This window comes from Microcaecilia unicolor, chromosome 8, assembly GCF_901765095.1.
Source record: "Microcaecilia unicolor chromosome 8, aMicUni1.1, whole genome shotgun sequence".
NCBI lineage: Eukaryota > Metazoa > Chordata > Amphibia > Gymnophiona > Siphonopidae > Microcaecilia > Microcaecilia unicolor.
The window spans coordinates 76,425,723-76,439,974 of NC_044038.1; the positions used below are offsets into that span (position 1 = coordinate 76,425,723).

General features: G+C 45.8%; 1 protein-coding gene across 3 annotated transcripts in view; it reads right to left on the reverse strand.

Annotated features, from left to right (window-relative positions):
• LOC115475989 (ly6/PLAUR domain-containing protein 3-like) overlaps positions 1–14,252 on the reverse strand; it is a 42,246-nt gene that overhangs the window by 8,890 nt on the left and 19,104 nt on the right. For all 3 annotated transcript variants that reach the window (XM_030212079.1, XM_030212078.1, XM_030212077.1), the window contains 3 exons: positions 10,057–10,188; positions 6,786–6,965; positions 1,307–1,453 (listed from right to left, as the gene is read on the reverse strand). In XM_030212079.1, the coding sequence (XP_030067939.1) occupies positions 1,307–1,453; positions 6,786–6,965; positions 10,057–10,188 (459 nt within the window). The remainder of the gene's footprint in view (positions 1–1,306; positions 1,454–6,785; positions 6,966–10,056; positions 10,189–14,252) is intronic.

Genomic DNA, 14,252 nt, shown 5'->3' on the forward strand with positions numbered 1-14,252 from the left:
AGATAGTGGTGTCGCTGATACAGTGGTGGCTGGAGCTGGTACGTAATAGTTTTGGCCAGTGTCAGAGTGCAAGTACAGAGAGCACAGCAGCTGTGGCAAACCAACATAGCTAACCTTTAGCACTGTAGTGCAGTGTTAGCTGTCCCGGCCATGTAATGAAATGCCTGTCAAGGCAAGCAAAATGGGAGAATGAAGTAAAATATGCCCCATTTGAAACACAGCCGAGTTCCAGAACTTTTAATACGATGCACAAACCAGCCTTGACACTGACCTTCAGGTTGCAAGCCAGCCACCTTCCAAAATAAAACTATTTTGCTATAAACACTGTACCTGGAGAAAATGCCCCCATGGCAGCATTGGGGTTCCATGGTTATCATAGAGACCAGTGCACTAGCCTCAGAAAATAACGATATGTAATGTTTCCAGAAACATGGAGCCAAAAGCACTAAGCCTGACTAAGTAAACTCCTTTCTAAAGGTGCTGGAAAAAGGAATTCCTGTACTGTCAATATAAATAGAGTTCTGATAAGAAAAAGAGAGTTTCACAAAAGAAGTGAGGAAAACGTTCGGGATATTAAAGTAACTGCCCTCTGTGAAAAAACTGAGGGGACTCAAAGTTCTCTAAATGAAAGGTATCTAAGAATATGAGAGCACTAAATAGGCCCTTTCAGAGGTCCTAACACACAACATGGTGCACTGCCCTGATGCTGTTCACTAGCTCCAACACTAGGAACAGCATTTAACCCTGGGAGAGACAGCCGCTGGGAATCCTGCCTGTCAAACACAGTGTTGCTGGAAGCACACTCACATCCTCTCCATCAATAAGCCCTTTATACTGACCCAAACCAGTATCTCTCTTGCAGCCAAGGCTGTGGGCTTTAAAGAATTATGCGCCAATTTTTTTTTTTCCAGTGATGAAAGAGAATGGAGGAAGGGCTGGAGAAGGGTGGGGTAGGGACCTGGGGTGACCAGGTGTACTCCCTAAAGGTGGAACTGCTCAGTCACACACCCCAAAGCTCTACTGAACTGAGAGACACAAAATAGGAGCCACCATCAGATGACACCATGAGCTTGTGATAGACCATCCATCTGCCTGCTGGAGATAGAGAATACTAACTGATCAAGGAGCATTTCATCTTATAAGACACTGCAGTTCAGCGCTCTCTATCTCCACCTGCTGGTACATGGTCAGAACCCACAAGTCTCTGGATTCATCTGCCGCTGACGCTAAGGAACCTGTCACTCTCTAGAGCTCCTGAAATAAAAATGAATGGAAGCAAAATTGAACTGACTGCATCATAACTTACCATTATTTATGGACACTGTCTCATTTCCCTCATAGCATTGTGTCATGTGACCGGTGCACTTAATTGTCCCAGCATTCTGTGGTGAACATTGATCCTTTGAGAAGCTGAGACAAGAATAACATTCCATGCCATTCTGGTTATCAAAGTCTGAAAAGTGAAGATAGAATCAATCAACCAGCTGCGACTTTTGCACTTAGTTATTGTTGACAGAACCAACAGTACATAGTTGCTGGGTTCTCTTTTTCACTGTTTCTCATACTGAAAATCCCCAGGGATCAGCTCATGGCACAGGAGATAGAACAAATTTTCTGCTATCTCACCTTTGCTGGTCTGAGGTCTGTCCAAGCCTGAACCAATTAATACGGATTCTATGGCCTGAATAGATCAGAAACCAGCTTTCTACAAAGGAAAACTACTTTTTGGCACAACTATGCTGCTGACTTATCAAGGACTGATGTCTATGTGCACTGGCTGTCCATCTTGTCTCCTGAGAGCATGCGGAGGAGTGAACTTCTCAGGAACAGTTTCTCCGGTAACAACTGTGAACAATGGAGGGGGCTTGTTAAAATCAGGCTCATGACTGATACATTTTTCTAGCTGGACGCACACAAGACCTATGTCATGACCGTGGATTATCAACTCGACAAAGATACACGGCTGGTGATTGGTCCTTATGTCACCTGACCGTGAACAGGGCCAATGATGGGAAATGGAAGGAAAAGCAGATCAGCAGATTGGAAGAGGAGGAGAAGATTTGCCTGGTGTAATACCTCTCTCTCAGAGGAGCTAGAGAGACCGACTTTTGTCCTGAACACAAGTAAACTGAATTCCTTGTGCTGAGACCTGACAAGGTCAAGTTCAGCCACAGCTCTGTGGTTTTCCCCAAAGACTGAGTAACCAGCTGTTCAGAATAGACTCTGGAGTAACACCTGATCTACAGAGGCACGCAGGAAATCTGCTGTTGCCTAAATGAAAGAAATCTGATTCTGTATATCACCTGGACTGCTGGAACCTACGGAACCTCAGCGGTGAGCTTGCAGAATTCTCTTCTTATAGCTCAGGGTAGTTAGCTCTGGTTTTTGCCTGCAACTTTGGTTATAACAGGACCTGTGGTTAGCCTTCATTTGCTGCTAAGAGTGTAATCTTCTCAGAATATATTATAGGTGTAATTTCTTATAATCTTCTTAGGATATATTAGTGGTGTAATCATATGTCTTTATTTATATATCTACTAGTAAAAGAGGTCCGTTTCCAACAGAAAGGAAACGGGCGCTAGCAAGGTTCCAGGGCCCCCTCCCTACCTCTGTCCTCCGAGTTCTATGCCCCCTACCTGCCTCCCTCCCTCCGAGTTCCAAGCCCCCCACCTGCCTCCCTCCCTCTACTCCGAGTTCCAGGACCCACCCCTCCTCCCCCTCATGGAACTCGGAGGGGGGGGGCGTTTATTCACCTACAGGGGCTGCTGCTGGGTTCCCTTCCCTCTCACTTTCCATTGGTCCGCCCTGTGAAGTCATCCCCAGGGCGGACCAATGGGAACTGTGTTACGAACCCAGGCAGCCAGACGGAGGTGCAAATTATTATATAGGATTTGTAATCAGGATATTTGTAGTACAAGTCTATTTTTGTAACTTGCTTTGCATTCTGCCATATAGTTATTTTTATATATCTACAATAAAGCGAAGATATTTACCTGTAGCAGGTATTCTCCGAGGACAGCAGGCTTCATATTCTCACAAGTGGTTAAACACCAATCCGCGTCGCCCGGTCCGGCATTTATGCCAAAGTAAAAAGTTAGAGCTTTGTGAAGCACAAGCCGTGCATAAATGCCAGACCGGGCGAAGCGGATCAGCATCTACCCACTTGTGAGAATATGCTAGCCTGCTTGTCCTCGGAGAAATAATATATTTCCATTTTTTGCTTTATTCCTTTCATTGGTGCAGCCTGTCAGCAATGCCTAAGGGCCAATTAGGTACTTTCATATCCCTTAGCAAATGGGTCTAGAATAATTGCTGTTTTGTGATTATCTGATACAGATGTACCTATAATACCATCTACTGCAAGTATACTCGATATCATTGATTAACATCCTATCACATGATTTAAAGAATCTAGTTCCGCCAAATCTTTCTACAGTTTAATTATTATTACTATTAGCATTTGTATAGCGCTACCAGACACACGCAGCGCTGAACACCTGATACAAAGAGACAGTCCCTGCTCAAAAGATTAATGGCGGTCTTATTTTATGTCACAAGATCTTTCCGTTCTTACAGAAATAAATCAGTAGATAATTTTGGGGTGTGGTCAGGTGAACTTTAGGTGGATGAGTACATAAATGTTAGAAGCATAGAAACCTAGAAAAATGATGGCAGATAAAGGCCAAATAGCCCATCCAGTCTGGCCATTCTCCATAACCCTTAACTCCTCCTTTTCCTAAGGGATCCCACATGGCTGTCCCATGCTTTCTTAAACTGACAGTCCTGGAATGGAAACGATGAGATGCTTAGAATATTTTTTTTCTTCATGTGTGAATGCAAACAGCTTGATTGCTGGGTACAAGCTACACACTGGCACTGAAGGTGTTAAATTAGGTAAATCTCAGAAAGTGCCTGTGCATGGAAACTACCCTAGGATTAGACACATGTAGAATGATAACTTATGCAGATTATTTACAAATTACAGGTGCTTCTGAAAAATATGGCTAGAGAGACAATGTATGTTTTACAAAATCACTACCCTCTCTCGCTCTTTGTATCTTTTCCCCTCTTTGTTTCTATTTTAATTCTCTCTCTCCCACTGCCATAGTTTCTCGGTTTTTCTCTCTTCATACTTTATATATCCAAGTGAAAAAACCCTCACTTGATCCTACCTGTCCCTCCAACTATCGCCCCCATCTCCCTTCGCTCTCCAAATTACTTGAACGCGCCGTTCACCGCCGTTGTCTTGACTTTCTCACTTCTCAACCTATTCTTGACCCACTTCAATCTGGATTTCACCCTCTTCACTCCACTGAAACTGCACTTACTAAAGTCTCTAATGATCTGCTTCTGGATAAATCCAGAGGTCTCTATGCCATTCTCATCCCTCTTGACCTTTCTGCTGCTTTCGACACCGTTGACCACACATTACTTCTTGATACGCTGTCCTCGCTTGGATTCCAAGGCCCTGTTCTTTCCTGGTTCTCTTCCTACCTCTCACTCCGTACTTTCAGTGTTCACTCTGGTGGATCCTCTTCAACTTCCCTCCCGCTTTCAGTAGGTGTGCCTCAGGGTTCTGTCCTTGGACCACTCCTTTTCTCCATCTATACCTCTTCCCTTGGTGCCCTGATCTCATCCCATGGTTTTCATTACCATCTTTACGCTGATGACTCTCAGATCTACATCTCCACCCCTGAAATCTCAACCTTAATCCAAGACGAAATCTCTGCCTGCTTGTCTGACATTGCTGCCTAGATGTCTCAACGCCATCTCAAATTAAACTTCTCATTTTTCCCCCTAAACCCTCCTTCCCTCTTCCCCCATTCTCTATCTCTGTTAATGGCTCTCACATCCTCCCTGTCTCCTCGGCTCGTAACCTTGGAGTCATCTTCGACTCTTCTCTCTCCTTCTCTGCTCATATTCAACAAATCTCCAAAACCTGTTGCTTCTTTATCTTCAACATTAGCAAAATTCGCCCCTTCATTTCTGAACACGCCACCAAAACCCTCATTCATACCCTTGTTACTTTTCACTTGGACTATTGCAATTTACTTCTCACTGGTCTTCCGCTCAATCATCTTTCTCCTCTCCAATCTGTCCAGAATTCTGCAGCTCGACTTATTTTCCAACAGAATCGCTATGCCCACACTAGCCCACTTCTCAAGTCTCTTCACTGGCTTCCTGTCCGCTTCCGTATACAATTCAAACTTCTCTTACTGACCTTTAAATGCATCCACTCTATTACCCCTCGTTACCTCTCCTCTCTCCCTACATTCCTCCCCGTGAACTCCGCTCTCTGAGCAAGTCTCTCTTGTCGTCCCCCTTCTCCTCCACCGCTAAACTCCAGACTTTGTTCCTTCTATCTTGCTGCATCTTATGCTTGGAACCGTCTTCCTGAGCCCATACGTCTAGCTCCATCTCTACCTGTTTTTAAATCTAAGCTGAAGGCTCACCTTTTCACTGCTGCCTTTGGCTCCTAGCCACTACTCTTTTGCCCTCCTCCTCCCCTATTCCTCTTTACCCTGTAATTCCCTTACCTGTAATGTCTTGTCTGTCTGTTTTACCTAGATTGTAAGTTCTTTGAGAAGGGACTGTCTCTCTATGTCAAATGTTCAGCGCTGCATGCGTCTGGTAGCACTATATAAATGCTATTAGTAGTATTAGTAGTAGTGAAGACTTGGAAATTTTAACACAAGAAGTAGCAAATATTAAGGGTAAAATAAAATAATTTCTCCTCTGTGGTTCTTAAAACATTTTACCTGATACCCAAACTATTTTCCTGCCCCTAAGTAAGCCTTAAATTCACCCTGTGCTCTTGTACATTTCTGCTGGTGTTTGAGGATGTGCTCTTATATGCAGATACTCAAAACTCAGGCACTGTTCAGCGTGGCACAGGAACTCCCTAATCCTCAATGCTAATGAGATGTAATTTAGGCGTGTTCATAGCATTGATCATTAGGGAGTTTGGAAGGAGGATAATGTCCGGGCATGCGCAAAAGAGCATGTCGTACCTCTAACCCCAACCCCTTCCCTCTTAAATTAAAAAAAATAAACTGGCCTGGCACTGGTGGTCCGATAGGCCCTATATCCACCCTCTCTAAAAAAAATAAAACCCTGGTGGTCCAATGGGACCCCTGAACCCCCTCCCCCCCTCAAAGACTACTCCTGTGACACCCCTGTACCTTGGAGAAGTCCCATTCTCTCCTCCTGCTTGGCACATCACCAAAATGGCAACGCCCTGCCCAGTGGATGCACTTGGTGGGGCCTAACTACTATATAGCAGGGTGCCGCCATTTTGATGATGCGCCCAGGAGGAGGGAGTAGGACTTCAAGGTATGAGGGGGTGGGGGGGGGCCCACCACTAGGCCACCAGGGTAGTCTTCAGGGGAAGGGAGAGGGAGGCCCACTGGCTCACCAGGCTTTTATCTTTTTTTAGTGGGGAGGGGTGACTGGAGTCCACCAAACCAGGCCGAGCTTTTGTTTTTAATTGAAAAGGGACCACTGCACACCCTAATGCCAGCTCCAAGCTGGCATTAGGTTTTCAGTAGTAGGGGTGCACTCTAGACTGAGCATGGGGGGGGGGGGGGGAATAGCAAATAGCCTCATTTGTACGCAATTTGCATTGTCTTTCGTGGTAGAGTTTTTTGAGCATTGTACACCGGTAAACGTGGGTGCTAGTCTGGCACTAATGGCCTCTTGCACCCGTGTTTACTTTTGAGCATCAGGGCCTTAGAGATGACATGCACTGTGCTAGTCCCTATGCCTGGGCTTTAGCCAGAGTTTACCAGTAGCACTTCCGGTAGGTGTCAGTGATGGGAAGTTCATCACATCATTGTTGCAGAGACTAGTGCTGCAGGCCCTGGCTTCAACTTTATGCTGAAGATGTTCATCTAAAATCTCATCATTCCATTTCATAGTGGGACCAGAACTGCAGCCTTTCTTCCATAAGGTCAGGGTCAAGTTAGCTGGCAAAAGAAAAGTACAGAAAGTGAGGAATAAAGCAGATGTGCTCTGCTACAAATCATTGGTAGGGTTTAGGACTGAGATGGTTTTGTTTCTCTCATCTATTATGTACTTTACTACCTCCATGGCTGCCTGCTGTCTCAGGACAGCTTTCCCCATGAATCTGCATGCTTCTAGCTAAGTTGGTCCTTCCCTATGGAATTCTGTCTCGTGGGAAATTCAGGAGCAATTTGGGGGAAAAAATGAAGGTTATGTTTTTCATTGCAATTATTTTTAATTGCAAGAAGTCTTTATTATCAATGCATCATAACAAAAATGACATTATCCACTCAACACGGATGCAGTGCTCCATAGTTTACACAAAGAATCTATTAATACTCCCTGCTAAGTAGTCTCTGGGCACTAAGCTCTTTCAATACCTGTACTGACCCACTTGCCTTGTGTCTCCAACAGGCGAATATTCTCAAGACAGCTCGCTATCTGTGCCTTGCGGGCTTTTGATTTCTTACTGGCCAGTTGCAAAAAGTATCCCCGAGATACTGCCTTCATGGCGTCTCATACTATACTGAGCGAAGGCCCCGAGTCCAAATTAAACTCGAGGTATTCTTTTAGCATTTTTTTTTATCCTACCACTACTTCCCCTTCTTGCAATAGACTAACGTTTAGTGTCCATCTTTTATCTTTACTCTCAGTCCTTATATTGGGTAAAGTTACCCACACCGGGGCATGGTCCGACAGGGTCATACTACCTATCCCCACTTCAGGGCCCCTCTCCACCAGTGCAGTATCCAAGAAGATATAATCTATGCGAGACTATGAGTGGTGTACTGGAGAATAGAATGTGTAGTCTCGCACCCTCTGATGGTTAACCCTCCACAGGTCTACTGTGCCTAGTGATTGTGCTAAAGATCTCAATGCCAATGAGTCCCGTTGTCCCTCACCTCTCAGAGCCCCAGATCGGTCAAGGCCTGGGTTCATCACAGTGTTAAAGTCCCCACCTATAATAAGGGAGCCCTATGCAAAAGTGGCCAAAGAGTTTCTAACTTTGTCAATGAAACCCGCCTGCCCTGTGTTTGGTGCATAGATAGATGCTATAGTGAGGTCCACTTGATCAATTTTGACATGCAGAAAGATGTAACGTCCCCCCGTGTCCCTCCTCACCTTGATCACCTGTGCCCCAACTGTTGCGTGCATCAGGATCTCCACTCCCCCCTTTTTTGACCCCGCTGCAGCTGCAAAATGTGCCACTGGGTAGTCCGAGTGGGAGAGAAGTCTTTCATATCTGTTCCTCAAGTGGGTCTCCTGAAGAAGGACCACGTGCGGCCTGACCCGCCCCAGTTCTTTATAGAACTTCTGCCTTTTCTGGGGCATATTCAACCCTTTTACATTATAGGATAGAATCTTTAAATCTGTACCCATCACTGAGTGTGTTACCAATGCTAGTCAGCTACATCCCTCCAAGTCTGCTCTGCAATCTGCGATATTATATACAGTCTTAGGTCCCAGCCATGTCCACTCCTATCCCCTAGCTCCTTCCCTCCCCTGTCCACTCCCCCCCACTTAAAGCCCTCCCCAGACCCTTCCTTTCTCACCAAGTGAAAGACCTCGTCTTCCAAATGGGATTCTAGAAAGTTCCCATCTTTCACTCAGCCCCAGCCAAACATTCATCCCCCCCCCCCCCCACCTCATACCTTCACATAAACGATCAACAATAAACCTTCCCATCCACATCCCGTCTCCCCTCTGGTCCCCATTTATACCCATTAAACTGCTAACTCTCCATCATAACCAAAACTGTCAGCCCTTAGGCTCCTAATTTACAAGTATTGTTAGAACCCTCACCATCTATCATAGTCTGTAAGTCGACACTGGCACATTTTCCAGTTCAGGGAAATTTCCTTCCCACTCTCCATGTCCATGATAGCATATTCTCCACGCCTTAGTCCCGCGTGCACAGTCCAGCTCAACGCTTCTGGTTACCGCATTTTGTAGTTTCTGGGACTCTCTGCCATCGTTGAAGTTTCACTCGAGTAGTGGACGCTACCGCTCCGGGTGGGGCCTTTTCAGAGACCAATTCAGCGGCGTACTGGGCCTCCCATGCCTCCTGTAGGGTTTGCACCCTATGCTTGTTGCCCTTTAAGGTGAAATTTAGAGAAAAAGGAAAGCCCCATCTGTATGATATTTTATGCTTAGTCAAGGATTCCAACGCTGGTCTCATCTGCCTTCTCAGCTGCAGGGTGTGTTGCGATAAGTCCTGGTACCCCCAATGCTCTATGAGCTCTATCCAGCTCACACCGCAGTTCTCCCGCATCAGGTCCCAGCAAAATGGAGCACAGCGACTGCACTATTTCCGCCACATTCTCTGCATCGCCACCCTCGGGGACGCCTCGGAAACGGAGGTTGTTTCTCCGTCCCGTTCTCAAGGTCGTCAATTTTATATTCCAAATATGCGTGCTTTTGGTCCATCTCCTGCAGCATATTGGCATGCTTGTTTAAGGATTCAGCGTGCTCGTCGAGTTTCAGCTCTGCCTCCTCCACTCTGCCACCTAACTCTCTAAGGTCGACACTTAATGTGTCCATCCACTCTAAAATTTCGTCCTTGGACTGCTTAATCTCCGTCTGTATATTGGATAAGAACTTGCGAAGCTCGCTGGACATGCCTTTTTTTGGCGGGGGAGCTCACGCTTCCGACATGGATAACGCGGAGTCTGAGTCTGATGGGGAAGCACGCTCCGGAGATTCGCGATGTTTAGCGGCCTTACTCGCCATGCTTTTCTCCGCTTTATCCGCTTCTTTTTTTCGAGTGGAAGCTGTTTTGCTCATATCCTCAGCTGTTCAGACGGGGTTTCTGCTTACCCAGGCTGCGTTTTTCTTCTGATATATTACTGTTGTTCGCAATAAATCGACGTTAGGAGAGGGAGCTGTGAGGCTAGGCTACCATGCTACTCGATGACGTCACTTCCTCTCCTTTTCATTACAATTTTTAAAACTATACTTGTATTGCCTAGTTTATATTTTATTTTAATTCTATTTTAATCAAATAAATCACTTGAATTAAAATGCCTCCCCCCGCCCATGTTGCCGGTATCATACCTGTACTGGCGACATATAAGTAATCAATGCAGATGTTCATAGCCGGACCACACTGAATTATGTTAGTGTCTTTAGCGGAGCATCTACTGTCCCCTTCCTCTGTGCAGCTGTAGCAATCAAGACCCCCGATCACTGAAATTAAAAGAGATTTAATCTTTACAACCTGCAGTGATTGAAAACCAAACTCTGGGTTGTTTATTTCACATTTTTCCAACAAGACAGTTCAAAGAGTTACAGGAGAGAGTATAAGGCAGTAGCATAAACAAAGTCTACATGAACACAAAAATAAAAGCAGAAAACAAAGTTAAGAACAGTCTAACAATATGCTTAGACCAAGTCACAGGAAATCTGACAAATATATTCTGTAAGGTGCCATATTTAAGCAGACTGGATAAGATGCATTTTATATAACTTGACTATAAAAGTATTCAAGATCTGAGCCTAATCTTAACAGCTAGCATAGTTCATTGAGCACATTATGTTGAGAAGACATAATTTTTTTAAGACACAGGTACAACTTCTGCTTTTACCTTTAATATACCACAAATAAAAAAAATATTAGCCAAGTGATTTACACACAAGATATTAAGAGTGAGGAAAGGAATGGGCATAGACAGAAATTTGGAAACCTTGGTTACGATATTAATATAAAAGCTTAGATTGTAGGAGGAGAGCTGCTACCTGGAATCCCATGCCTCGGTCCAGTAGAGCCTGAAGGGAACCGCCAGGGGACTGGTGAGCCTGGAAAGGCGCATTGTGCCCCGGCCCCTGCGTGTCAGTGTAAGAGATGTAAGATGTCCTCCAGAGATCAGATGTCAGACTATGCATTTGTCCGGGTTCTAAGTTCCTCTCCTTGGTCCCAGATTCCCTTCTTAGGGGCAGGAAGATTTGTAGCACAATAATACAACACACAAGTGTGGCTTGGCAAAAGGTATTTTATCTAGAAGTCAGCTTACAGCGCTTAGGCTAGAAAGATAATACAGCAGTGCTTCGGTGTGTCTCAGGGTCTGCCTTTCAGTGACAGACAGACATCCTTTCACTGACATTCCCAGGGGATCAGACTATGAGGAGAGGAGGGAATGTCAGAGCTGTTCTCCCAGAGTTCTTAGGCTGATACCAAGTAGGCCCTGAAGCCTCAGTTAGACTAACTCTTAGGGCCTTGTACAGTATAAGGTAATGCTGACAGTGAGGTCTGCGGCCTGCCAGGATAAGAGCTGCTCCCCCCCCCCCCCCCCCGAGAGGGTAGTGAGGAGAGCAGCTACCTGGAATATGGCCATGCTATTTATATTTAGTGGTTCTTATTTCCTGGATCTGGAGTTTGGAGTCTTGAGATGTGTGTCTTCTTTTCATCTACCATGGGGAAAACGAAAACAAAAGTTAAGCCTATTTTACCATCATCGCTTCTTGTCACAGGAGGACCTATGGACAGACACATTCTCTACTTCAAGGGTTACTTTAAGCCCTTACTTGAAACTGCCTCCATCTCTTTCTGCTACCCTCTTTGTCCAGGTTTTTAGGGAGAGGTCTCGTTGAATGAGTTTCAACCTAGGGCTGGTTCCCTGCCTTTGACTTCATTTCCAGAGTCTTCTGATTGGTTGCCAATACCAAATCCTATTGGACTGCCAATTGATTTGGATTTATAGTCATCTTCTTCCGGTGAACTCTCTAGTGATATTTCTTTGAAAGATACTTGGACTTTGCTTGCTAAGAATAATGTGCTTCTGCAGGGATTTGTAGGGGACTCTGTGAAATTTTCTCAGGAGACTATTGCACCCTTGCAAATACAGTGGTGGAAATAAGTATTTGATCCCTTGCTGATTTTGTAAGTTTGCCCACTGACAAAGACATGAGCAGCCCATAATTGAAGGGTAGGTTATTAGTAACAGTGAGAGATAGCACATCACAAATTAAATCTGGAAAATCACATTGTGGAAAGTATATGAATTTATTTGCATTCTGCAGAGGGAAATAAGTATTTGATCCCCCACCAACCAGTAAGAGATCTGGCCCCTACAGACCAGGTAGATGCTCCAAATCAACTCGTTACCTGCATGACAGACAGCTGTCGGCAATGGTCACCTGTATGAAAGACACCTGTCCACAGACTCAGTGAATCAGTCAGACTCTAACCTCTACAAAATGGCCAAGAGCAAGGAGCTGTCTAAGGATGTCAGGGACAAGATCATACACCTGCACAAGGCTGGAATGGGCTACAAAACCATCAGTAAGACGCTGGGCGAGAAGGAGACAACTGTTGGTGCCATAGTAAGAAAATGGAAGAAGTACAAAATGACTGTCAATCGACAAAGATCTGGGGCTCCACGCAAAATCTCACCTCGTGGGGTATCCTTGATCATGAGGAAGGTTAGAAATCAGCCTACAACTACAAGGGGGGAACTTGTCAATGATCTCAAGGCAGCTGGGACCACTGTCACCACGAAAACCATTGGTAACACATTACGACATAACGGATTGCAATCCTGCAGTGCCCGCAAGGTCCCCCTGCTCCGGAAGGCACATGTGACGGCCCGTCTGAAGTTTGCCAGTGAACACCTGGATGATGCCGAGAGTGATTGGGAGAAGGTGCTGTGGTCAGATGAGACAAAAATTGAGCTCTTTGGCATGAACTCAACTCGCCGTGTTTGGAGGAAGAGAAATGCTGCCTATGACCCAAAGAACACCGTCCCCACTGTCAAGCATGGAGGTGGAAATGTTATGTTTTGGGGGTGTTTCTCTGCTAAGGGCACAGGACTACTTCACCGCATCAATGGGAGAATGGATGGGGCCATGTACCGTACAATTCTGAGTGACAATCTCCTTCCCTCCGCCAGGGCCTTAAAAATGGGTCGTGGCTGGGTCTTCCAGCACGACAATGACCCAAAACATACAGCCAAGGCAACAAAGGAGTGGCTCAGGAAGAAGCACATTAGGGTCATGGAGTGGCCTAGCCAGTCACCAGACCTTAATCCCATTGAAAACTTATGGAGGGAGCTGAAGCTGCGAGTTGCCAAGCGACAGCCCAGAACTCTTAATGATTTAGAGATGATCTGCAAAGAGAAGTGGACCAAAATTCCTCCTGACATGTGTGCAAACCTCATCATCAACTACAGAAGACGTCTGACCGCTGTGCTTGCCAACAAGGGTTTTGCCACCAAGTATTAGGTCTTGTTTGCCAGAGGGATTAAATACTTATTTCCCTCTGCAGAATGCAAATAAATTCATATACTTTGCACAATGTGATTTTCCGGATTTAATTTGTGATGTGCTATCTCTCACTGTTACCAATAACCTACCCTTCAATTATGGGCTGCTCATGTCTTTGTCAGTGGGCAAACTTACAAAATCAGCAAGGGATCAAATACTTATTTCCACCACTGTATGCACTATGTAAGACAGGCATAAGATATGTAGATTTCTAAACATTTATGCTCATGCTTATCCATGCAGTATGTGTACCAACTTTATAGAATTACCCTTTAAATACATACATTAGCCATTAAAACATTATGCAAATATTCAGCCAAGCTATCTATGCATGGGCAAAGTTTGGGGGGGGGGGGGGGGGCGAGGGCCAGCACAACCCTGCTGCAGGCAGCTCTCGGTCCCTCTTTCCCACCCTCAGCTCCCCGGCAGCCCTCCTCTCCGTTCCTGCCGCCCTGCGTTTAAACCTTTTAAGTCGCAGCGACAGCACTGAAAACAGCAGAGCAGGCTCGCCCCCAGTCTTTCCCTTTCCTTTCAGTGTCCCGCCTTCCTCTGATGATGTATTTCCTGTTTCTGTGAGGGTGGGACAAAGACAGAAGGGAAAGGCTGGAGGCAAGCCCGCTGTGTTGTTTTCAGTGCCGTCGCTGCGACTTAAAATAAAAGGTTTAAATGCAAGGCGGCAGGAACAGAGAGGAGGGCTGTCGGGGAGCTGAGGGCAGGCAGGTGGGGCTGAGTTGGAACTCGAACTTGGGGACTGAAAAGGGGGAGCTGGGGAAGTCACTGGACATGGGAGGGGAGGGTGTGGTAGGGGTCAAAGGAGAATCGCTGGACATGGATGGGAGGGTAGGACAGGGGAGAGAGGAGAACTCACTGGACATGGAGAGGAGGGCAGGGACAGAGGAGAATCGCTGGACATGGAGGGGAGGGCAGGGGGAGAGAAGAGAAATCGCTGGACATGGAAGGGAGGGCAGGGGAGAGGAGAGTTGCTGGACATG